The sequence below is a fragment of the Dreissena polymorpha genome, chromosome 1, assembly GCF_020536995.1.
Source record: "Dreissena polymorpha isolate Duluth1 chromosome 1, UMN_Dpol_1.0, whole genome shotgun sequence".
In the NCBI taxonomy this organism is placed as follows: domain Eukaryota; kingdom Metazoa; phylum Mollusca; class Bivalvia; order Myida; family Dreissenidae; genus Dreissena; species Dreissena polymorpha.
Genome location: NC_068355.1, coordinates 21,570,043 through 21,596,470, shown reverse-complemented (window position 1 = coordinate 21,596,470; position 26,428 = coordinate 21,570,043). Strand labels below are relative to the sequence as shown.

The 26,428-nt window shown below is 39.4% G+C and overlaps 1 protein-coding gene across 1 annotated transcript in view; it reads left to right on the top strand.

Annotated features, from left to right (window-relative positions):
* The first annotated feature begins 4,176 nt into the window (after window positions 1-4,176).
* Window positions 4,177-26,428, top strand: part of LOC127874026 (uncharacterized) — a 41,014-nt gene continuing 18,762 nt past the window's right edge. Inside the window, exon 1 of the mRNA XM_052418130.1 lies at window positions 4,177-4,322. Coding sequence (XP_052274090.1) covers window positions 4,298-4,322 — 25 coding nt within the window. The 5' untranslated portion in view covers window positions 4,177-4,297. The remainder of the gene's footprint in view (window positions 4,323-26,428) is intronic.

Sequence of the window (26,428 nt, the reverse complement as noted above, 5' to 3'; positions counted from 1 at the left end):
CTGTATGGTAATGAAGGAACCTATACAAACGGCTTAACATATGCATATTTCTTCTGAAAAACAGTATTCATGTTCTTTTTTTTCGGCATGCTTTATAGATATAGCAAATAAAGTAAGTATGGAAAGCTCGTTGTGATGTGCCTTCTAATCTTAAGGTCTTGTACTTTAGCAAATAATTTTCTTTACTTTTCAGATTAGATTAAAGAAAAGCATCACAATAGAGCTATATCAATAGCCATCTTAATAGCCAACGGTATGGAACGATATATAGTTCTAGTACTACGAATGGACTGAGGATAGTAAGGTTTGTGTTGTTTGTACTTGTCTATATGATTTTAAATATATTTGAATAGTATATTATATATACGGTGGAGTCAATGTCTTTGTAGTTTCGTAGACAAACTTCCATTAAAACTGTATGCCAAGCCTACGCCCAGTATATGCAATGACATAGTTACGTGACCGAAGCTGTTTACATGTACCTGCAGCATTATATCGTGTTACATAGTATTAAATTAAACACGATCGAGATTAGTTAATCTAAAGAAAAATGATTTAATCATGATATTGTTATCAACGATAACGACCTTGAGCAGAAAAAGTGATGTTTAATATTCAGCGAAAAGAGAAATTATTGAATCACTCTCATTTAAATATGCTTGTCGGCTTTTGTTTGTACCTACCGCGCGTGCTAAAATCGAAAAACCAGACTGGAGCGTTCCAAATTACAACTATTAAGCTTCACGCGCTTATCTAGGCAAATTTGAACCAACGAATTCTCTTATTTGAGTCTATAATCATAGGCGGTTCATAAAATCGCCAAAGTAAAGTAAATTTATTTGATGTTATTATTACTTAACTAGATCTAAATCACCCATTTAAACTTATTTTTCTCTTTTTCGTACAAACATTTACCACTTATCACAGACACTAGCTAATGTTTTAACTTTAGACTCATTGTCGCCCGGTTTATCCGCATTACATATAAATTTGCACTTTTTTGGCATTATAAGAAGGTACTTTGAAGAAAGTTCATAAGGCATGAAATGCTCGAGAAGTGATTGTCAAAGCCTTCAAAATCACTACAATCATGGAGCTTCCGGGGGGGGGAGGCGAATTCCGGGGGCTTCGCCCCCTGGACCCCGTAGCAGGTTTTTGCCCTGAACCCACCAGGGGCCCCATCAATTGTGCAATATCCCCCCCCCCCCCTACAGAAATCCTGGAACCGCCTCTGATAATAAAGAATATTGTTTAAAAGTTTTTGATTTAATACTGCTTGAAAGTTATGTCTACCATCGCAGTTAAAGCCTCAAATGACACTACTGAATTCTTTGTTTAGAACAAGGTGTAAATGACATCAACTCCATTTTTAGCCTGTATATTTTTAAACTTTAAAGAAATATTTCTTAGGTCTCAGTGTATTGTTTATACTTAAGTTTGTGAACGAGTTTATGAATACCGGTCGGAGCGGAGCCGGATAACGCGCTACGCTCTTTTGTACAGAGACTGTTAAAGAACAGAAGAACATAATTGTGTTACACATAACTTATAGAGTAATAGATGTCTTCCAACTAAAGACTCTGAGATAAATGGATAGCGAGAATATTAGACACTCATAATTGTTCACCATAGATACAAAGTTCTGTATTTTCTGTCTATAAACGTTTATTACTAGATATGTAAATAGTTAAGTTAATGCTTTTTAAGTGAAACGGTTTCGTTATGATTATTATTTGGCATAACAATGATGTGTTCAGAACTAGTTTAGACAACTTCTGCAACCACAATAGACGTGGACATAACCCTAACGCATGTGTACTTGCACATAAATTAGGATAGGTATTATGCATTGGAAATATGTATTCTATAGTATAACGTTAAAAAATATATTGTGTTTTATGTTATTTGGATTCTTTTGGAGCGGATCATTTAGGCAGACTAAGTTAAGGTAGTGCACCTCTAATGGGCACATATCCAAATATAATCTAATTAATTATTTTCTTAATCAGCAATCAGTTCACTGAACTACATGCAAATTTGTAGGTAGGCTTTCCATGCTTTTTAAAAAAATATACCGATTTTTTCAAAACCACCCCCACGCTCGGCTTTTGTCCAGTTTATTTTTCACCCCTGGGGTATATAAAAGTTTCCATAATTCATTCAAATTTCCAAATATGGGGCATGCAGTTGGTGTGTACAGATGCTGTAAAGGTGTTTAAAGTTTAAACAAGATGAAATAAGTATTCTTTTACAGACATTTATTTTTACAAATTTTATCTATGGAAGAGCACCATGAAAATGTAAGTGATTTCAAGCCAAGTAAAAATTGGGTCGGTTAAAAAACAAAGTGTCATAAAATTCAAAATAGTATCATTTAAGTCATATTTTAAACTTAGTTTTTATAGAAACACTATATACACAGCAAAAAATACCAAGAACTAGACAGATTTACCGTTTACTTTTTGAAATAAAAATAAAAATGCAACATGCATGGTTCGTATTTTCAACAGTAAATCACCCAATTTCGCCATAACGTTGTTTTAATTTAATAATTGAAAAATGTGCATAAAAATTGCAAACATATTTAACAATAAATATAGCTTATATGCCATATTAAATCAAATTACGTTAGAAAATAAATAAAACGCGTCGCAAAAAAGTATACCGTCGTCGGCAGGATTCGAACCTGCGCGGGAATATCCCAAAAGATTCTAGTCTATCGCCTTAACCACTAGGCTACGGCACCTAATAGTAGGCTCTTCAACCTTCGAAGAAATCGCGGGAAATCATTAGAGGTGCACTACCTTAAGAAGTTAATGAGGTCCTTCCGCGCCTGAAGCTGCATTAAGTGTGAGGCACGGATTATGCTCCAGCACTTTCATTAAACCATTTATGCCTAGCGTCCTGAAAAAAAGGACATTGCAAACAGCGTAGACCCAGATGAGACGCCGCATAATGCGGCTTCTCATCTGGGTCTGCGCTGTTTGATTAAAGGAATTTCTTTAGGAAATATTCTAAATATAGAAATAAATATACTGTGACACCCCTAATTTTGGAAATAAATTGATCCAATTTAGAGGATGGGAGAGTCCACTGGGCCATAAATGGGTTAACTTACTTGACTTTCGAAAGTTGGGACGACTTTACAGTGGTTTGGGTTGTTGGAACAAGCCCGAGTACCTGGAGGACCCAACTGTCCGGTATGGTGACCACCAACCACACTTACGTTCTTTGACCCGGATCGCCTAGGCGAGAAGCGCGTGTACCAACAACTGCGCTTACCTTAAAATATCAAAACAGTCTAGTTTAGCTTAGCTCGATTGGTCATTGTCGGTTCGGAACTAATTGCATGTACCCCCGGGTACTGTAAAGTATACTTACATGTGCCCCGGGTAAATATACTAACACGTACCCGGGATTTCTAACGCTATATTTTTCGTTGTCGGCTATTTATTTAAAATTAATTAATTATGTTCATATTTATTCTGTTAAATATTATCGAAACTCCGGCTCAAACAAGCATGTTGCGGAAGCTTTTTTGAAATAGAATTTTGTTTCGTATTCCGTAGCGCATTTTAGGACATCGGATTTTGGGCGGGAATACGTCTCGGGTACAGTCTAAATTGGCCGGGTACGTCTAAGTATATTTTCCGTATCCGGGGTACATGTAAGTATACTTAAGAGTACCCGGGGTACATTTAAATTGTACCCGAGCCGACAAAAACCAATGGAGCCTTTGTTTATGTATATATAGTTCAATTCCATGTACTTACATTGATTTATCTATTTAATATAAAAAGACAAAATACGATAAAGTGTATTCACATTTTTGTATTAAGACTTTCATCTTGGTTCAGGCTGTATGCATTTTTTTGTATTAAGACTTTCTTCTTGGTTCTGTTAAGAACCCTGTACGCCATATATGTTGAAAGTGACTATATAGCTGTGATCATAATGCTGTCGTGTCAACATACGGGCAATGAGTCAGTTGTTTGTACTTTGATTGATGGAAGAGAGATAACCATATTGTCAGCTCCACTAGCCTCGGGGCGCGACTGATTTGTGAGAGATAATCAAGGCTATACTTACCTTACAACAAATACAAGGTTGTCTCCCTTGTAATTCCTACTCTCTGACGTTCGCCGCAAGGCGGCGCGTCGATTCAAAAGCCTCGATTTCGCTCAGTCTCAGTTTGTGACTACAGCGTCTGCAACTTTGAGTGTGACACGCGTGTGAATTTTGGATTTAAATACAAGTAAAATATCGTTTCCAAAACCGGTCTAAATCGCGGAAAATAATGGAAGGGGCTACAGAAACTACACGTGAGTTACTTTTTAAATTGTTATGTGTTTTTTAGCTTAATAATCTCGTATCTATTTGTATAAATATGTGAACGGACTATTTGAGGACACTTTCAGCGGCTCCAAAGTTTGGCTGCGCGCGTCTGCAGTCTGCTGCAACCAGCCACGAGCTGTGCAGAATGACTCTGCAGACTTCTGCAGACGGAGCCATTAAATAAAAAATAAATATAGGTAAACTTGAAAATAACTCAGAAATTTGAATAACAAAAAAACATCCAGCTAACTAAAAACGCTCTATGGATCTTACGTTTCTGCGTTCACAATTCATTGTTAATGAAATTTAGACCCGCACATTGTTTCCACTATTAATTTATTGAATAAACAAAATATCTTTAAAAGCGGTGTTCTGCGTATATCCATATTTTGAAAATAATAGTTTAACCCATTTATGACTAGTGGGCTCTCCCATTCTTCTAAATTTGATCAATTTATTTCAAAATTATGGATGTCTGGTATATTTATTACTACATTTAGAATATTTCTTACAGAAATTCCTTTAAGCAAACAGCAAAGACACTGATGAGACGCCGCATTATGCGGCGTCTCATCTGGGTCTACGCTGTTTGCCAAGGCCTTTTTTCTAGACGCTAGGCAATAAATGAGTTAACATTAACTGGTTTGAATAGTTTAATTGAAAACTAAGGTTTAATAATTATTTTGTTCTAAATTAAGTCGCTTGTCCACAGTACACAATGTTTTTTATGTAGTGTATGGAATATATAAGTATCCATTTTGTATTACTATTTTCAGTTTATAAATCAATTAATAGTGCATATCTCATTTCCTGTGCTTTTTATACATTTATATTGTTATATATGCTGGTATTTGCAAAATGTTACACGTTCCGGAACTATCCGTAACGTACGCCACACGTTCTTTCAAATTCACGGTTTTGTACCAAGATAAAAAATGAGATTACATCAGATCACATAAAATGTGTCCTCACATGCATATCATGTAATTAACATTAGTATGTTCTCCACGATTGAAATATCTGGCATGCCGTTATTTTATTACGACGCAGTTTTCTTTCCACACATTACGATCACATATTTACATCTCGTGGCCTATGTCGGTATCATATGTCAGTAGCCTATGTCGGTAGTCAATGTCGGTAGTCAATGTCGGTAGCCTATGTCGGCAGTAAATTTCAGTAGCCTATGTCGGTAGCCTATGTCAGTAGACTATGTCTGTAGTAAATATAAGTAGCCTATGTTTGAAGCCTCTGTCAGTAGCATATGTCAGTAGCCTATGTCGGTAGACTATGTCTGTAGTAAATGTCAGTAGCCTATGTCGGTAGACTATGTCTGTAGTAAATGTCAGTAGCCTATGTCGGTAGCCTATGTCGGTAGCCTACGTCAGTAGCCTATGTCGGTAGCCTATGTCGGTAGACTTTGTCGGTAGCCTATGTCGATAGACTATATCAGTAGCCAATATCAGTAGCCTATGTCGGTAGTAAATGCCAGTAGCCTATGTCAGTAGCCTATGTCGGTAGCCTATGTCATAAGCATATGTCGGTAGCCAATGTCGGTAGACTATGTCGATGTCGGTAGTAAATGTCAGTAGCCTATGTCGGTAGTAAATGTCAGTAGCCTATGTCGGTAGCCTATGTCGATAGCCTATGTCGGTAGCCTATGTCGGTAGCCTATGTCAGTAGACTATGTCGGTAGATTGTAAGTAGCCTATGTCGGTAGCCATTGTCGATAGTAAATGTCAGTAGCCTATGTAAGTAGCCTATGTCAGTAGCCTATGTCAGTAGCCTCTGTCAGTAGCCTATGTCAGTTGTTGGTAGCCATTGTCGGTAGCCTATGTCAATTGCATATGTCAGTAGTCAATGTCAGTAATTAATGTCGATAGTCGATGTCAAAAGCCAATGACGGTAGTGAATTTCGGTAGCCAATGGCATTAGCAATGGTCGCTATCCCATGTCGTTAGCCAATATCGTTAGCTAATGTCGGTAGCCAATGTCTTAGCCTATGTCGGTAGCCAATGTCGGTTGCCAATGTCGCTACCCAATATCGGTTGCTACGTCTGTAGCCTTTGTCGATTGCCAATGTCGGCAGCTCGCGATAGCCAATGTCGGTAGCAAATGTCAGTAGCAATAATCCCTAGCCTATGTCGGCAGCCAATTTGGTAGCCTATTCATATTGTGACGTTATTGGGCTAATTTCCAGACAGACTTCCGCACACTAACCTTGGTATACTGTGATGATGAAATGTGTTGCGTTACAACAAAGTGCAATGATTGTGCTGGGACACTTGCTTATTCAAAACCAAAGTAGTTGAATGTTTATTATTTATATGTCAGTATATAAAACTATATACATTTTGTACTGACTGCGATACGATAGCTTTACGCTCAACATCCTTATAACATGGAATGCTGCTTCCCAAACAAATTTAACCCATTTATGCCTAGCGTCCTGAAAAAAGAACATTGCAAACAGCGTAGACCCAGATGAGACGCCGCATAATGCGGCGTCTCATCTGGGTCTGCGCTGTTTGCTTAAATGAATTTCTTTATGGAATATTCTAATAGAAATAAATATACTTGACACCCCTAATTTTGGAAATAAATTGATCCAATTTAGAAGGATGGGAGAGTCCACTGGGCATAAATGGGTTAATTTGACAAATGCAGTAGTAACGTTTTATTCATTCGGGTTAACTTTCGGGAATTTTATTCCAAAATTGTGTACGCTGTTCATATAGGTCAAGGTTAAAATATGGGTATGACAGCTACGCCAAATAAATAATATTTAATTTGATAAATCATTGGTGATCATATGAAAACAAATTACGTAAATCTCTACGCTGTTTTTCCCAGCTGCTGGGTAAGCCATGATTGATTGGAAATTAATTGTTTAACCCATTTATGCCTAGCGTCTAGAAAAAGGCCTTGGCAAACAGCGTAGTCCCAGATTAGACGCCGCATGGTCTGCGCTGTCTGCGTAAAGGAATTTCTATAAGAAATATTTTAAATGTAGAAATAAGTATACTAGACATCCCTAATTTTGGAAATAAAGTGATCCAATTTAGAAGGATGGGAGAGTCCTCAAGGCATAAATGGGTTAATACACTGATAAACGGTCGTTTTCAGTATAATATTCAGGAGAACTCATTTCAAATTTCCGATGAGTCACGTAACAGACATGCTTCAAACACATGTGGTTTGTTTTCCCCAATGGTTTGATATTTATGCTTATACAACAAATGTTCATGCTTTTGAACCTAGACCTTCGTCTGTTTCTGATCTTCTCTTCATTCGCTCTTAATGTTTATTTAGTATTCTCTTCTAGCCGGCGGGGAATAGGGAAAGGCAAGGGAGCTGTGTTTGTTTAACGTCCAGTCCAATATCACCTGGCTAATCATTTTGACATCGCGTTCAGACAGCAGCATCTTTATTTCACTTGATGTATCATGTCATGGCTGGAGGTAATGACTAGTGAGCTGGTTGTCATTTATTTAAGACACTGAAAAAACGTCATCCTCTTTAGCTCATCGTCATCAACATGTATTAGTGCCACTATCATCATCAGCAGCAGCATCATCATCAGCATCATCATTATCATTATCAAAATTAACAACAACATCATCATCATCAAAAGCCGAAAAAGCATCAGCAACATTTTAATCGGCATCATTATCATACTTAATAATTTCCAGTATTATTATAATATTATTATTCATCATCATTATTATTATCATCCTCACCACAACGAACAAAAACATCACCACCTACATCCAAAAACCACTTACACTACCATCAACAACAATAACAAAATCAACAACACCACAACTTAAATCACGTACATCTCTTACATGACTTACACCACCAACACTACCACCGCCACCAACACTACCGAGACCATTAACAACAACAAAATCACCACCACCGCCACCATTACCTTAATCCCCGCCAGTAACATCACCACCAACAACTACAACACCATCACCTCCACCACCACCATCATCACCAACGTCATCATCTCCAACGCCATCATCACCAACGCCATTATCACCAACGCCATCATCACCATCACTACCATCACAACCACCAACACTACCACCACCATCGCCACCACCCACATATCTGCCATGATCACCACCTTCATCTCCACCACCACCATCATCACCACTATCAACGCCGCCACCACTACAACCACAATCAACAACAATACAATCACAACACCGCCACCATCACCGTTATATCCGCCTGATACACCACCACCAACAACTAAAAGCAGTTAAGCACCATCATCATCATCACCACCATCATCAACACCACCACCACCAAAACCAACACCACCACAACCAGCAGCATCACAACCATCACCAGCACCTCGATCTGCACCACCACCACCATCATCACCACACCCATCATCACCACCACCATCACCACCACCTCCATCACCAACACCACCATCACCACCAACATCACCACCACCACCACCACCACCATTATCACCACCAACACCACCCTCCCCCACCACCAACAACACCACCACCATCATCATCACCACCATCACCAGCTGATGTCTCTGAACTGAATCATAAATGCAATTGTGCAACATATACAGTATCTCTGACACCACTTGATCACCATACGCAATTACCAACTTTATATACATGTAGTACAATACAAAAGTCCAAAACGTAGATTTACAAAATATACGACAATGCTTTCATTATATTGCAAATTGCTGAGCAACTATGGTTACAAAATAGGCATTAGGTATACTACAAAAGTATAACATGCGCCGAGGTCGTCTTAATGCATTTAAAGTGTGATTCAAAAACAGCCGGACTTTAAATATACAAGGACATTTAACAATAATTTTTGTTAAATCAAGTACTAAACAGGAGTAAACGCACGTGATTTGAAAACAAAGATCACCTGTTTTGACGGTAATTGTTTTGGTTGTATATGGAGGCATATAAAGTGCTCAACAGTTCAAATTCCTGTGAGTACAATACACCCATTTACGACGAAAATTCGTGCGAAATTCATAATTTTTATGACTGTAACCTCGTATACATGAAACCTTAAACCGGTCAACGTTTTCATCAATACTTGTGTCGAATACTACACCATGAAAGGCGTAATATTTCTATTGTTACATTTATATTGCTATCTGACATGACAGGTGACATGTCCCTTTCTGCCCCCTCCCATCAATTCTCCAGTCCATTTAACGTCCATTCGAGAACATTAACCTGTCCCAAGGTACATTGTATAATTGATTGCGCGAGGTTGCGGTAAAGTGGGCGTGAAACAAAGCGCGGCCGTTGAGCAAGGGGCATATGACACAGTGTACTTTGAATACCAGTGTACCCGGCCGTTGAGCAAGGGGAATATGACACAGTGTACTTTGAATACCAGTGTACCTATCGCATACCTTGAATACAAATACAAGCGTTATAGTTGATGAAACGTCTTAATAAAGAGTTGGTTACGTGGAACCGCACCTGCAACAAAAAATCTTAGTGCGAATATATATGAGCCTTGCTCTGTGAAAATGGGGTTTAATGCATGTGCGTTTAGTGACGTACCAGATTAGCCTGTGCAGTACGCACAGGCTAATCAGGGACGACACTTTTCGCTGTTATGATTTCTCTTTAAAGGCAGACTCTTGTTAGCAAAACGTTTATGCGTAAAGTGTCGTACCAGATTAGCCTGTGCAGTCCGCATTAAACCCCTTTTTCACAGAGCACGGTCCATATGTTAGCCTCGCTCTGGGAAAATGCTTGAGCATTAAGTGTCGTCTGAGAATAGCCTATGCACAGGGACGATACTTTCCGCTTCTAGATCATGTTTCATTTAAAGGAAGGATCTTCTTATGAAAATGCGTCAAGGCGTATGGTTCGGTCACAGAGCGAGGCGCGTATGGTTCGGTCACAGAGCGAGGCGCGTATGGTTCGGTCACAGAGCGAGGCGCGTATGGTTCGGTCACAGAGCGAGGCGCGTATGGTTCGGTCACAGAGCGAGGCGCGTATGGTTCGGTCACAGAGCGAGGCGCGTATGGTTCGGTCACAGAGCGAGGCGCGTATGGTTCGGTCACAGAGCGAGGCGCGTATGGTTCGGTCACAGAGCGAGGCGCGTATGGTTCGGTCACTGAGCGAGGCGCGTATGGTTCGGTCACAGAGCGAGGCGCGTATGGTTCGGTCACAGAGCGAGGCGCGTATGGTTCGGTCACAGAGCGAGGCGCGTATGGTTCGGTCACAGAGCGAGGCGCGTATGGTTCGGTCACAGAGCGAGGCGCGTATGGTTCGGTCACAGAGCGAGGCGCGTATGGTTCGGTCACAGAGCGAGGCGCGTATGGTTCGGTCACAGATCGAGGCGCGTATGGTTCGGTCACAGAGCGAGGCGCGTATGGTTCGGTCACAGAGCGAGGCGCGTATACACAATCGCCGATGTTCGTCATTAACTGCAAGTACCAACTTCAGCCTGTGACACATCAGATTACTAATGTAACGGTCATGTGAAACTTACAAAGCAACTGTTAACAATGTCGCACAAAACAAGATTGTTAAGTGGCGGACCGCGTTTTCTGTTATGTTCCGAATGAGCGCAACTGCCCCAACGAGCGCGTAGACGTAACCCTCCCACTAACAGCATTATTGAGATCTTATCTTTGTATCTATTCATTATCCAGTCATGCACCATTCCTCAGCGATATATCGATCATCTTCAGTCTGATCTATTCTTATCAGTTTAGGAATCGAGGCGGCCACATTAGTGTCACTAGTTATGTTGTTGTAACGCTTTTATGTCCATCAGAGAAGCGATCCACGCCCCAGGCGCCTTATGACGTCACCGCGTGATTTCTCACGCCGTCTACTTACTGACTTGCACAACACTCATAGGCACTCATAATTGACCGGAAAGCACTAAGAAAGTCTACATACATGTAACGATGTACAATGTACACGTTTAAGTCAAAGTATGTACATACTCGCGCATCAATGTTTGATTTGTCCATGACGCCTTGTATATTTGCCAGTTTAACCCATTTATGCCTAGCGTCTAGAAAAAAGGCCTTTGCAAACAGCGTAGACCCGGATGAGACGCCGCATGATGCGGCGTCTCATCTGGGTCTACGCTGTTTGCTGTCAGGAATTTCTGTAAGTAATATTCTAAATATAGAAATAAATATACTAGACATCCCTAATTTCGATAATAAATTGATCCAATTTAGAAGGATGGGAGAGTACACTAGGCATAAATGGGTTAAGAAAATCCAGTTGGAAAGCTTTTATAAAAATGCCTCTACTTAACTCGTGATTTACGTTTTAATGGAGCCCCATTCTGAGAAAACTTGGTTTAATGCATGTGCGTTAAGTGTCGTCCAACATTAGCCTGCACATGTCGCGTAGAATAATGAGGGACAACATTAAACAGCCTGCACATGTCGCATAGACTAATGAGGGACGACATTTAACTCATACCGAGGGGTTAAAGCCAGAACGTGATAAGTGCACTTTTTATCAAAAATCACTTTTTTGCACTTTCATAGAGTTATTCCAACGCTCTACAATATGCACTATTCCCTGGAATCTTATCTTGAATACAACATAGTTTATCCGAAAGAACCAAGGTGCACTAAGTGCTTATCGACAAATCTGGTGTATGCCAGAATGCTTCAAGTGCACTTAAGTCATTTTGGCACAATAAGTTTTCATACATATTGAGAGGAAAAAAATGTGCCAAAAGGATTTAAGTGCACTTAAATCATTTAAACATAAGCCATGTGTGCATATATTTTAAGGTAAAAACAAAATATGAAGCCCTTTCCTTGTTAAGGAATTATTGCATCTTGTTTATTTAAACAGGAATACACAAACTATTGTGCTAATTTGTAATTAGATATGCCTTCATTGGTGCTTATCTAAAAGACATTATTCTCCCACTAAGATGGTAAAATAAGATTTGATCTAGAGGCTGTTTTACCGATTCCATGTTCTCGTGTGAGCCAAGTTTATTATAAAAGAAAAAGAAAAAGTTTCAATATTTTCTTTTACTGTTTACAAAACACAAGTTTGACATGTTTATTGTGGAACGAAACTGAAGGAAAATGCGGCTGTGAAGTGGGAACCTGTCTTTTGACTTACATGAAATCCCTTCCCAGCACAGTAAAGAATGTCTGTTTTTATACTGACTGTTGTAGTGGTCAAAATCGAAATTAGGTTATTACTGTTGCATTGAAAAATGTAAAAACATAGACACCATTGAACAAAAGTATTTAGAAAGTGGACATACCCAGATGGAGTGTGATAGTGTACCTGCTTCCATTGAATGAGCAAAGAAATTTACATTGGTATATTTACTAATGGGGAACCAATTGTGAGGTTTACACCAAAGAGAACTCCGTATGTTGTAGTGCCTATGAAAAACTATGACGCTTTTTATACCAAGCATGTAGCTTAAACTGTAATGCCGCCAAATGTTGTAAATGTAAGTGGACAAAAGGTTATATGGACAAAAATAAAATTGATAAAACTACAATTGTGATCCGGGTGTGTGTTTTTTAAGTGCAGTTTTGATGACACCAGTTTTCAGTGTGGTAAACTCATATCCTCTATAAAATCAAATCAAATCCTCTATCAAAGGACCTTCTATAAAATGTGACATACAACCCTTGTAGATTCCAAACTTCCAATTACAGCAACAAAGAAGAAAGACCTGCCATCACTTTGCTCTGAAGGGATAATTCCTTCAGAATATCACCAGTATTTCAAGAATATTCCAGACCCAGATACAATAGAAGATAGATAAGATGCAGATGTGGAATAGAATATCTGAATCTTAACTTTCTTCCATTGTTAAGGTTGGAGACACATTTGCATGTCCTGTTCAAATCTAGAATGCAAAAGAAAATAAGTATGTACTTCTACAAAAAGAATTACCATTATAATTATTAAAATATACTTGTTTTAAGTGCACATGTTTCGTTTAGTCTCGTGAAATTGATGCATAGTCCAAGGCTGTTTTGCCTTAATGGCACTAAGTCCTGTATGGCATAGGAAAAGCAGGGTTCAATTCTTATGCAAAATAGCACCAAGTGCACTTAACACAGTTGTACTCTGAAAATATATATGTTTTACGTTTATGCCAGAATGAAGTAAGTGCTATTTTGAATACAAAAGCATTAAAATATTGTATGCAATCATATAATATGTTTACAATGTCATAACAATACTATTACCTATATTATAACCAAATATTACGCTGATATTCATATTCATTTAAAAGTTGTAGTCTGTCAAACCTTAATTTTGCGTTTTTCTCCACTATTTGAAAAATGGAGTTATCACGTTCTGGCTTTAACCCCTCGATACATTGGATGTACGTTAATAATATACTAGTACTTTCTTCAAAACGAAAAGTTCCATATACGCGGAAAGTGTCGTCACTGACCAGCCTGTGTGGACTGCACAGACTTATCTGGAATGACACTTATTTCTCATGCATTAAGCGACGTTTTCCTAGATCGGGGCTGGATCAAAGTATAGAAGCAGATGTCAGCATCTTATTAATCGCTGAAAATTCTACCGCCCTATCATGTGTTTATGTTCGAGTGTGGTGTTTAATCTGTCGGGAGCTTTGTTTATCTGTTTCATGTTAGTTGATTCACTTACAAACAGATGTATCCTGTACAATTGGGCACCTGGTTACATTTCGTATAAGATCAGGATCAAACACCGCTTATATCGCATTCTTAACCCATTAATGCCTAGCGTCTAGAAAAAAGGCATTGGCAAACAGCGGCGTCTCATCTGGGTCTGCGCTGTTTGCTTACAGGAATTTTTGTAAGAAATATTATAAATATAGAAATACATATACTAGACATCCCTAATTTTGGAAATAAATTGATCCAATTTAGAAGGGTGGGACACTCCACTAGACATAAATGGGTTAAATAAGTAGTGATGAGTAATGCGAGTGACAATCTTTAAAAACAATTCTTCGGCAAATATTGTTTAAAGGACATGACATTTTAAGAATGTAAGTTGCACCAGTGTCAGAGACAACCGCAAATGGTTTATGGGTTGGTTTCAGTTCCGATAAAAATCTACGCATGTTTCTTGTTGATTCGAGCGAGCGCAGTCTAGAAGAGCATGTTTTGTGCCAGTCAGTGTTGATGTATGCATGTTGACAGGCAGCGTGAATCACTCGCTGAATCAGAGATCTAGTCAAGTTGGTTCCCAATTTCTTCTGCTGGAAGAGATCTTATTCTGGTTCCAAGCACTAGTGTGTCACTCTGAGTCACTGGGACGCAGTGAACGCATCTGATCAACGGATATCGATTTCTTGCTCTGTTCCGTTCGGGAAATGTTTACTGGTTCCAATTAAACCTTGATTATGTTACGATTTACTGATAAACGAAAGCATAATGGTGATGTCGCGTCTGTTTTAAAGGGACTCGTGCACAGATAGTCGAAATGAAAATTTCAAACAGATTCAAGAAATAACAGAACAGTGTAGCGAAATAACACAGATTGCGAAGACACACTCTGAATAGACAATTTCGTTTATGAGGAAGCATCATTTTGAATTATAAACTCTACAAAGCGTTACACATGCGAATCAATGTATCGATTCGAAGTGTTTCCGTTGATTACCTATAATTTTGTGGCAATGCGTGCGTTGCTGATTCAAAGTATAAAATAACAGCTGTAATATAATAGCTACAATGTTAGATGTCCGGTTGTTACCAGTCGTTGGTACACGCGCCTCTTACATTTGCGATTTGAGTATAATTCCCAAACCGGCAGCATGGGAGTTTTTTGTGTGTGTCACAATATCGAATTGATTGGGTTCTTCGGGGTACTCTGGCTCACAGGTATTGGGCGCGTGGCCAAGTCACTTTAACACTATCAATATGTCATAAAACAACCTTTTTGTCATCAAAAAATAAAAAATGATTTAAAAAATATATTATATCAGATTTATATATATATATTTTTAATGAAAAAAGTTGTTTTATGACATATTGATAGTGTTTAAGTGAATTTGCTACGCGCCCAATACCTGTGCTCTGGCTCAGCGTGAATAGACAGGACCATTCCATTTGAGCCTTACTCTGTGAAAAGGGGGTTTAATACATGTGCGTAAAGTGTCATCCCGGATAAGCCTGTGATATCAGCACAGGCTTATTAGGGAAGACACTTTCCGCCTTAACTTGATTTTTTGCTAAGAAGAGCCTTTTTTAAACGAAAAATATAATAAAAGCGGAAAATGTCGTTGCTGATTAGCCTGTGCGGACTACACAGGCTAATCGGGGACAACTCTTTACTACGCACATGCATCAAATCCTCTTTTCACAGAGCACGAGCATAATTATTTTTTGTGGTAAAAAAACAACACAATACTAGTTATATGTGAAAAAGTGCGTTTAGCCTAAAATCTGACCCATTTTAAATCTGACGCTTTTAAGTGTAAGAGCTATAAAAATAAATAAATAAATATATATAAATATATATATATATATATATACATATACATATATATATATATATATATATGCAAATATCACAAAACTAGCATGTACAATGTGCGCGAGCGGGATCACCGGTGTATATAACTTGACATCGAACAATGTTGTTGACGTTTGGTTTAAAATACCGTAACTCGAGCTATTTATTATGTAGAGTGTATACATTACATCATTTACTAAACATTAACATCTAACCTCGAGATTGTCAGTTGCACAATTGTATCTTTTTGATTGTGAAATATGACCATTATTTTATTGACCGAATTTTTATGTTATATTAGTAGCTACATTATAACATTCCGTAAGCCATTTTTCACATTCCAATGAAAGATGAAACCCGAGCAGTGAGTCGTTATTAACTGTAGATGAGTGCTGTATTTTGAGACGAGTCTACATATCATACTCTGGTAATTGAAACTTCACTTTATAAATAAGAAGAATGGATTACAGTGCTCATATATGGCAATTGATGTTGAGCATTTTGCGATGTTGCGTGTGACATGCACGTTCATTCCGAATACTGTAAAGTCATTTATATTGGTTGTCATGCAATTTCGTAGCTTTAATAATTCGCGTTCTGAGAAAACTGTGCTTAATGCTTGTGCGTAAAATGTCGTTCCAGATAAGCCTGTGCAGTCAGGGACGGCACTTTCCGCCTTAACTAAATTTTCGTGTAGAAGAGACTTCCTTTAAACGAAAATACAATAAAAGCGGAAAGTGTCGTCCCTGATTAGCCTGTGCGGACTGCAGAGTCTAATCTGGGATGACACTTTACGCACATGCATTAAGCCCCGTTTTCTCAGATCGCGCCTTAAATTGGCTTTATCGTGGACACGCAAACACGCGGACTTTAATTTTGAAAAAAAAAGTGGTTGTTTAAACGTGTTTTTGAAAAATTCGGTCAAACCACAATATCAACGAAAAAAATGTCTCACGAAAAACGATGATTTTCAAAATCTCGTAGTTCACTGATTGCTCCACTTTTGTGTGGCTTCCAAACCATCGCAGCAACAGCGTTGACCGTGGAAGATCTCCAAGTGGAGAACCAGTGACTTCACCGGCCTCTTCATGTTGACACTTGGACACTTAAACTCGCTTAGTGAGTGCCGGAAACGCCTCTTACAGCTAATGATCTCTAAATGGGTATCCGCATTGTTTGTCTGTGGGAGTGAACGATTGAATAATACAAACTTAAATCAGATGTAAGTGTCAGATATAAATAAATATCTTCTAATCACCAGGCCACTCATGCTCGTGTGAATATGAGTAACGCTGTGGAAAACCGGTCTTAATGCACGTGCGTAGTAGCCTGTGAAGTCCGCTCATTTTTCGTTTAACCCTTTGCATGCTGGGAAATTTGTCGTCTGCTAAAATGTCGTCTGCTGAATTTATAAAATTAGCATTTTCTTCGATTTTTTTTTCAAAGAATACTATCAGAATAGCTAACAGTTTGGATCCAGATGAGACGCCACGTTCTGTGGCGTCTCATCTGGATCCAAACTGTTTGCAAAGGCCTTCAAAATTCGGTTCCCGCACTGAAAGAGTTAAAGGATTTAGCGGAAATTCCGTTTAGACGGAAAGTTTCCTCTCTGATAAGCGTGTGGGGACTGCACATGTTAATCTCGGATGTCACTTTACGCACATGCATGAAGCCACGTTTTCACAGAGCGCGGTTCATACTATTATAGATATGACTGGTTCCATGCATATCACTTCCTTTCAAATGCCTGGTACCATTTTGAACCACGAAATAATTGATTCATATATTTCGTTTTAATTATGTTTTCAATTAGTTATTCTCATTTCACATTTTTATCTTTATTTTCAACTCGTCATTTTTTAGAAAACGACCAATTTTGTAGAACATTTTTTTTTCACTAAAAATCCTTTCAAATATATGATAATTGTATTGGTGAATATAGTGGCTACCGTCACTACGCAGGGGAGGTCTTTGATTGTTCTGTTACTCCAGCGTGTCAGTCTCCCGACAGCGGCGTGTCTCCCACAAGGCACGAGATCGCGTGCCGGCCGGCCGTCAATCAGAAAATTGCATTTGTGGAAATATTTCCGAGATACGGTCTACATTACGGGCTTAGTGTAGACAGTGACTGGCCCATCGTGAGGTAGCCATGTCAGTGCATCAACCCATCATTAAGAATATCTAAGAATATCTGTGTCTGAAATCTTTTCTCTCAGCAGAATTTTCAATTTCGTTTGATGGTTCGCTGCACCGTTGCATCTGCATCTCTGTATTGATCAGCACTGATAATGATAAGAGCGGCTAAAGTCAGACACCAGCGTGGTATCATTTGAGCCTTGTTCTGAATGTGCGTAAAGTGTCATCCCAGGCTAATCAGGGACGACACTTTCCGCTTTTATGATATTTTATGTTTAACGAAAGTATCTTCTTAGCAAAAATCTAGTTTAGGCGGAGTGTCGTCCCTGATTAACCTGTGCGGACTGCACAGGCTTATCTGGGACGACACTTTACGCACATGCATTAAACCCCTCACATAGCACGGCTTATTTAACCCATTTATGCCCAGTGGACTTTTCCATCCTTCTTAATTGGATCAATTTATTTCCAAAATTAGGGGTGTCTAGTATATTTATTTCTATATTTAGAATACTACTTACTGGAATTTCTTTAAGCAAACAGCGGAGACCCAGATGAGACGCCTTGAAGCCTAAGCACCCATTTTACATTTCTGTTAAGCCCACGTTCGGAATGCGTGCCTTCTGAAATCGGCGAACTGTTAGGTTATTGTTAACAGCGTAAAGTATAGATTTATCAACATATTTAAACGAACGTGCGGATGGATTCTTCTCGCACAAGCAGTATAATTATGCATGCGTTTAAAAGTTCGGTTAAGGAAGAACGTGCGAACGAAATAGTGGGGAAAATTGCGTTTTATCATGATACTTTCATGAGAAAACTTAATTTGCAAACAATTCACATGAGTAATACTTTACACAATTTTATGCTTATGCTATTTAAGATGAGGTACATGTTTAACAAGATGTTTTTGTGAAACACTATGTTCCCCCACCTCATATATTTGACTTTTGAACTTGAAGGATGACCTTGACCTTTCATCACTCTAAAAGTTATGACCAAGGTTAAAGTTTGACGCAAACAAACCAACAAACAGACAGGGCAAAAACAAGATGTTCCCCTGGGGGACATAAACGTTGTTGGGAATACAAAATCAACGGATTCTGACATTACGCAAACATTCCATGCCGCAATTTGTACTTTCAAGTGGACACTTCGTATTCTAGTGTTTGACGTAAGTGTGTGGTACTTTCTGACAATTTCTAAAAACAGTCTCATGCACAAGTTAACCCATTTATGCCTAGTGGACTCTTCCATCCTTCTAAATTGGATCAATTTATTTCCAAAATTAGGGATGTCTAGTATATTTATTTCTATATTTTGAATATTTTTTACAGAAATCTCATCTGGGTCTACGCTGTTTGCCAAGGCCCTTTTTCTATACTCTAGGCATAAATGGGTTAACTGAAGTTGCCGTCCTTGCACTTGCACGTGCTAAGTTGAGAAGGCACATGTTTTTCTTATCGGGGTGCTAGGTTTCATGGAGTGCTCTTATCTTCCAAAAAATTTCTCACCGATTATAGCGTCGCCATGTGGGTTTCGTTAATATTGCTAACAGACTGCTCGGAGTACACTGGGGAGTCTAAGCGAAATATGCAAATGCGTTCAGCGATATATGATGTAATAAATATTATTTTATTTTCGTAACATAAATATGAAGCCGTACTAGGTTAACACTGTTTTTTTTTAAGAAGAGTACAATAAACATCGGGGCATGGTTAAGGGCGTTGGTTGATACAACGTAGCGTCAGTGAGCGCGCTCTGACGGCCGCGTGTTGGCTAATTTATCTCGGGAGCTGTGACCCCCGTGTCATAGACACGTACCGCATAGCTGAAATTCCTGCGCCATCAAACCAGTATGTGTGAAATATGTGGATTGTATGTTTCACGCACACTTATTATGACCTAACACGCAATAAAACGTTGCTAATGTGGGAACTGTACTCTCTTAATATAACCGGTGTTATTCATGACAATAACAAATGTACACGTATTAGGGTAATGAGACCTCAAGCTACGTTGTTAAAATGATAGTGTGCTCTTTTGCCAAAAGGGCTCTTTATCGCGCGCAGTCAAACATGTAATTTTATTACCCCTGTGGCATATTTTCTATATAGAATGTGTTATCTATATATTTTTTATTACATCATGTTATTTTATTTAAACATGGTCATAAAAGCAAAATAAATAAATAAATAGTTTCACTGTGAAAATTTGGTTAATTGATTGAATCTCCATTTACTAATTTCTGAATAATCATGTGGTCAGATAAAAAGGGGAATTGTAGGGGAGGGACTTCATGGCGGCAGGACGGTGCGGCCTTTCGTTTAGTAGGTCTAGTTAAAGCAATGTGTAGGATATAAAGCATTTGTGTTCCTGTGAATTGTTACGTGATTATGGTTGTAAATGAATATTATCAAAAGCTCTGACTGAGTTGAAGAAAATAGGTATTCTTTGATTAAACTACTAAATGGCCAGCTTATAGTCCTCCTTTTACCGTGACGCTCAGCACGGGACGTTGTTATTGAACCCTCGTTTTGTGAAACTTGGGCATAATGCATGCGAGTAAAGTGGTGTTCCAGATTAGAATGTGCAGTCCGAACAGGCTTATAAGGGACTACACACAGGTTTATCAGGGACTACACACAGGCTTATCAGGGACTACACACAGGCTTATCAGGGACTACACACAGGCTTATCAGGGACTACACACAGGCTTATCAGGGACTACACACAGGCTTATCAGGGACTACACACAGGCTTATAAGGGACTACACACAGGCTTATCAGGGACTACACACAGGCTTATCAGGGACTACACACAGGCTTATCAGGGACTACACACGGGCTTATCAAGGACTACACAGGCTTATCAGGGACTACACACAGGCTTATCAGGGACTACACACAGGCTTATCAGGGACTACACACAGGCTTATCAGGGACTACACACAGGCTTATCAGGGACTACACACGGGCTTATCAGGGACTACACACGGGCTTATCAGGGACTACACACGGGCTTATCAGGGACTACACACAGGCTTATCAGGGACTACACACGGGCTTATCAGGGACTACACACGGGCTTATCAGGGACTACACACAGGCTTATCAGGGACTACACACAGGCTTATCAAGGACTACACGGGCTTATCAGGGACTACACACAGGCTTATCAAGGACTACACGGGCTTATCAGGGACTACACACGGGCTTATCAGGGACTACACACAGACTTATCAGGGACTAAACACAGGCTTATCAAGGACTACACACAGACTTATCAGGGACTACACACGGGCTTATCAGGGACTACACACAGACTTATCAGGGACTACACACGGGCTTATCATGGACTACACACAGGCTTATCAGGGACTACACACATACTTATCAGGGACTACACACAGACTTATCAGGGACTACACACAGACTTATCAGGGACTACACACAGGCTTATCAAGGACTACACACAGACTTATCAGGGACTACACAGGCTTATCAGGGACTACACACAGGCTTATCAGGGACTACACACGGGCTTATCAGGGACTACACACGGGCTTATCAGGGACTACACACAGGCTTATCAGGGACTACACACAGGCTTATCAGGGACTACACAGGTTTATCAGGGACTACACACAGGCTTATCAGGGACTACACAGGCTTATCAGGGACTACACTTTCCGCTTTAATGGACTGTTTTCGTTGAAAGGAAGTATCTTTTTAGCGAAAAATCTGTTTTGGTGGAAAGTGTCTTACCTGAATAACCTGTGCGGACTGCACGCAAGTGCATTATGCCGAGTTTACCCAGAATGAGGAAATAAAAGTTGTGTAGCGGACTGCTAAATGTGACTGTCCAACTTTGGAGAGGCTCGCCAGTCATTGATCAAGGCACGTTAACCCTATTGTATTTAGCATGACCTCACATTTTTGCGGTCTAAATAATATTAACAATGTGTGTCAAAATAAGCCACTGGGGTGGAACGGAATTTCAGCTCGCGATGTGCGATTATTATAAATAAACAACGCGTATAAACGTGTCTGGTGTATCCAGCATTCTGACAAGAGCTATCAATAACTATGGCTCTGTTTCTCAAAACTGTATCGGTCAGTTTAGGTAACAGTCTGTTGACTTCAGTCCCCTATAATTATTTTTCATAAAACATTTGAAAATTATTCGACCAAACTTATTTGTTTACAACTGACAGATATATTTAAAGGGTTAACAATTATGTCACATTGATAACTTCATCCCAAAATTAAAGTCCGTTAAAATTTTTAGTAACCATGCCCATTATTTTCAACGGATATATCATGATTGTATATTTCTATATTGACTGGCATGTATCTTAACCCATTAATGCCTAGCGTCTAGAAAAAAGGCCTTGGCAAACAGCGTAGACCCAGCTGAGACGCCGCATGATACGGCGTCTCATCAGGGTCTGCGCTGTTTGATTGAAGGAATTTCTGTAAGAAATATTATAAATATAGAAAAACATATACTAGACATCCCAAATTTTGGAAATAAATTGATCCAATTTAGAAGGATGGGAGAGTCCTCTAGGCATAAATGGGTTAAGATTCCTTTGCGGTCCATGCGAACGTCCTGTCTATGATTTACCCCGCTGAGATCGCTAAATTACCTAGATAAATGGTGCCTTCCGGTAATTTGCATCGCCAGAGTTTTATGAATCGTTTTTGATATAAACCATGCACATTTAAGTCCGAAAATTGGCTTCTCCACAATTATTTTCTTTCGATTGATGAAGGTAGTACAGCTGTCATATAAGACAGTTATATGACATTTATATGACATTTATATGACATACAAACATGTGTAGTGATTATTTATTACGACTGTTTAACATAAAATAACATAACGTTCGACAGAAGTAGCCGCTTGATTTAACAAGCCCATGTATTTGTATAAGAGGATCGAACAAATATGTGTCGTTCTTCCATCCCTTTATCTTTAAGTAATTTTATTTTTAACTTTATTTGCTGTTCATTATTATTTGATATCATATTACTGACACATAAATTTGTTTAACAGGTCACATATAAAATGATTATTTTGATTATCTATCGCATAATAAACGTGAGACGATAAAGCGATTATGATTTTCTTAATTGATACTTTTTCTTTATTTTTTTAAAGTCGTAAAATGCTTTCGTGTTTTTCAGCAAAGTTTATGCAAACAAGTCTCGCGGTGGAAAAACAGGGCTGAATCCATATTATTAAATTGTCATCCGATTTGAGCCTGTGCAATCTGTAGAGGCTAATCTATGACGACACTTCCCGCTAAAACTTGATTTTATTGCATTAAGCCCCATTTTCCCATAACGAAGCTCATTTTCGTTCTATTTATGTGTGGCAGCTATCATGTATGACAATTTATGACAGTCAAACATGGGTAGTATTTATTTATTACAGATGTTTACCATAACATATGAATTTTTTATAAAGAGCATTGACATTTTAACATGGATAACACGCCATGAAGTCGTACACAATTGCGTGTACTTCAGCCAAGTTCATGTATATAAATTGGCCGTGCTCTGTGAAAAGGGTGTTTAATGCATGTGCGAAAAGTGTCGTCCCGGATTAGCCTGTGCAGTTCGACACTTTTCGCTTTCATGATATTTTTCGCTTTAAGAAAGTCTCTTCTTAGCAAAAATCCACTTACATATAAGCTATAATAATTAGCACATAATTCCTTTCAAACTCCGGGTTGAGTCAGTCTGGAAATTTAAAAAAAAAACTGTTGTAAACACAACGTTGGGAATGATGTCAAAACTTATCTCAAAGAGAAAAAAAAAGTTTAGTCAAAATATTGACTAAAGTATGTTCGTGATACTATGCCCGGACCGCTGACCGATGGGAGGGAGAGGGAGGGGGTGTACTTACACGCGAAATGAGGCGATTAATTTAATGGCTGTCTACGCTCGAGTAATTGTAGTGAATGTGTAGGTTGTTTCATACCAATACGTTGTTAAGTTGCGGTTTTACGGTCAGACTTGTTGATTTAAGGCTTTGAGGGTGGCTTGGTGACTTGTTTAGAGCTATTAACAATGTCAGCGAGAGAGATGAATCCCACATCATTGTTGTTTCAATAAATTCTCACTAGTGCACAATAAATTGTACTCGCGTTCAACTATCGTGCAAATCTGCTAAATTCGTCAGTGTATGATACTTATAGGCTGTAGACGCCGTGTTTCAGCAGCAAACATCGTGTACATGTGTTTCAGCCTCCCCGCCCGCAGGAAATGTGTCGTGTACTGAGAAAACTGGGTATAATGCATGTGCGTAAAGTGTCGTCCCAGATTAGCCTGTGCAATCCGCACAGGCCAATCAGGGATGACATTTTCCGCTTTAATGACATTTTTCGTTTAATTGAAGTCTCTTCTTAGCAAAAATCCAATTTATGCGGAAAGTGTCGTCCCTGATTAGCCTGTGCGGACTGCACAGGCTAATCTGGGACGAATCTTTACGCACATGCATTATGCAGTTTTCTCAGAACGCGACTCAAATACGAGATTCGCGGTGATAACGGTGCTTAATGCATGGCGGTAAAGTGTTTTCCCATAATAGCCCATATAATCCGCACAGGCTTATCTTTACGCTTTAATGGAATTTTTCGTTTGAACGAAGTCTCTACTGAACGTAAATTCATATTGGGCGAAAAGTGATATCCCTTAGAAGCCTGTGCGGATTGCACTGGCTAATGTGGGACAACACGTTTCGCTCATGCATTAAACACCTTGGTCCCGGATGCTTACAAGACATAGACGCCAATTTCACGTTTCAGCATCAAACATGGTGTACATGTCTGCCAGCCTCTCCGCCCGCAGGAAATACGAGATCCGCATTAGCGATCCTGAAAGCAGAATTAATGCCGCGTCTCTGATTTGAATTATGTAAATGTACACGGAACGTCTGTTCAACTATTGCAAATCAATAACTGAAGGCGCGCGACATGCGATCACCATCCGTCTCGTGCGGGTAATTGCCCAGGGTAGAGCTCGCAATTGATAACCCGACCGAGCAGCGCACTATGGCTTCTTTGCTTAGAGTTCCGTTGCCCGTGGGTCGGATTTCGCGTATAATATAGGCGGCGTTTTAATTAACTAAATGGCATAAATGGGTTAAGTTCCTTCTGTTATTGGTCAGCGACCTATGACCATTTCGACCTCTTATCATTATTGTACGAAACTATCTAAAACAATTTCGAGACTGAATTCTCCCCGTTTTGACCTTTCAAAATATTTCGGGAAAAAGTAATGTGTGAAAATATTACTAAAAATAATAAATCTGTACGTGTTCGCATTTAAACCAGTTTGATTGTCACGTATATTCAGTGTTTCTGGTAAATATGCGATTCCGCATGAATTATTGTGGCCGTGTATGTTTGAAGGACCTTTTAGAAAAAAGGAATTGACAAACGGCGTAGACCCAGATGAGACGCATGATAATGCGGCGTCTCATCAGGGTCTGCGCTGTTTGCTTAAAAAGGAATTACTGTAAGAAGTATTCTAAATATAAAACTAAGTTTACTAAGCATCCCTAATTTCGGAAATAAATTGATCCAACTAAGAAGGATGAGAGAGTCTGCTAGGAATAAATGGGTTTAATACCATGTAAATCGTTCCTCTACTTTCTGCTGAGCGTTGCATGTTTGGGCGCCATTTAGGCGGGGAATTAGGCATCATCCAGACAACTTCAATTATAAAATGAATAAACAAATCTATCGCATGCGGCTCAGTTATGCGTTGTCTGAAACCGCGGTATTCAGGAAAGTAACTGTTATTGAAGGAAACCAACTTTTCATCTGACGTATGAACTCGTTACAGCGTATCAGTCTGTCGCTCCAGATACATTCCAGGGAACTGATAGACGGTTATGGACTAAGTCCGCTCGGACAGACGATAAGCAACCGACAAATGTTCCCTTTAGAATTATTGATGTCTGATATCACGTGATAACGGCCATATCAGGGTTTTCTTGTTAGGAACACAGCGGTTTGAATAGCCGCTCAGATGAGGTATTGATTTCTTCCCCGGACCTGTTGAGTAACCAAAAGTCATCAGGAATTAATGGTTGCTTTTAGAATTTCAATATCGAGTCCTCAACGTATGGAGGGGGGGGGGGGGGGGGGTCAGTGAACTCGCTCATGATGTATATGTGCCGCGCTATGGGAAAACCCGCGCTACGGGAAAATCCGCACTATGGGAAAATCCGCGCTATGGGAAAACCCGCGCTATGGGAAAACCCGCGCTACGGGAAAATCCGCACTATGGGAAAATCCGCATCTATGGGAAAACTCGCGCTATGGGAAAACTCGCGCTATGGGAAACTCGCGCTATGGGGAAAACCCGCGCTATGGGGAAACCCGTGCTATGGGGAAACCCGCGCTATGGGAAAACGGGCTTAATGCATGTTCGCA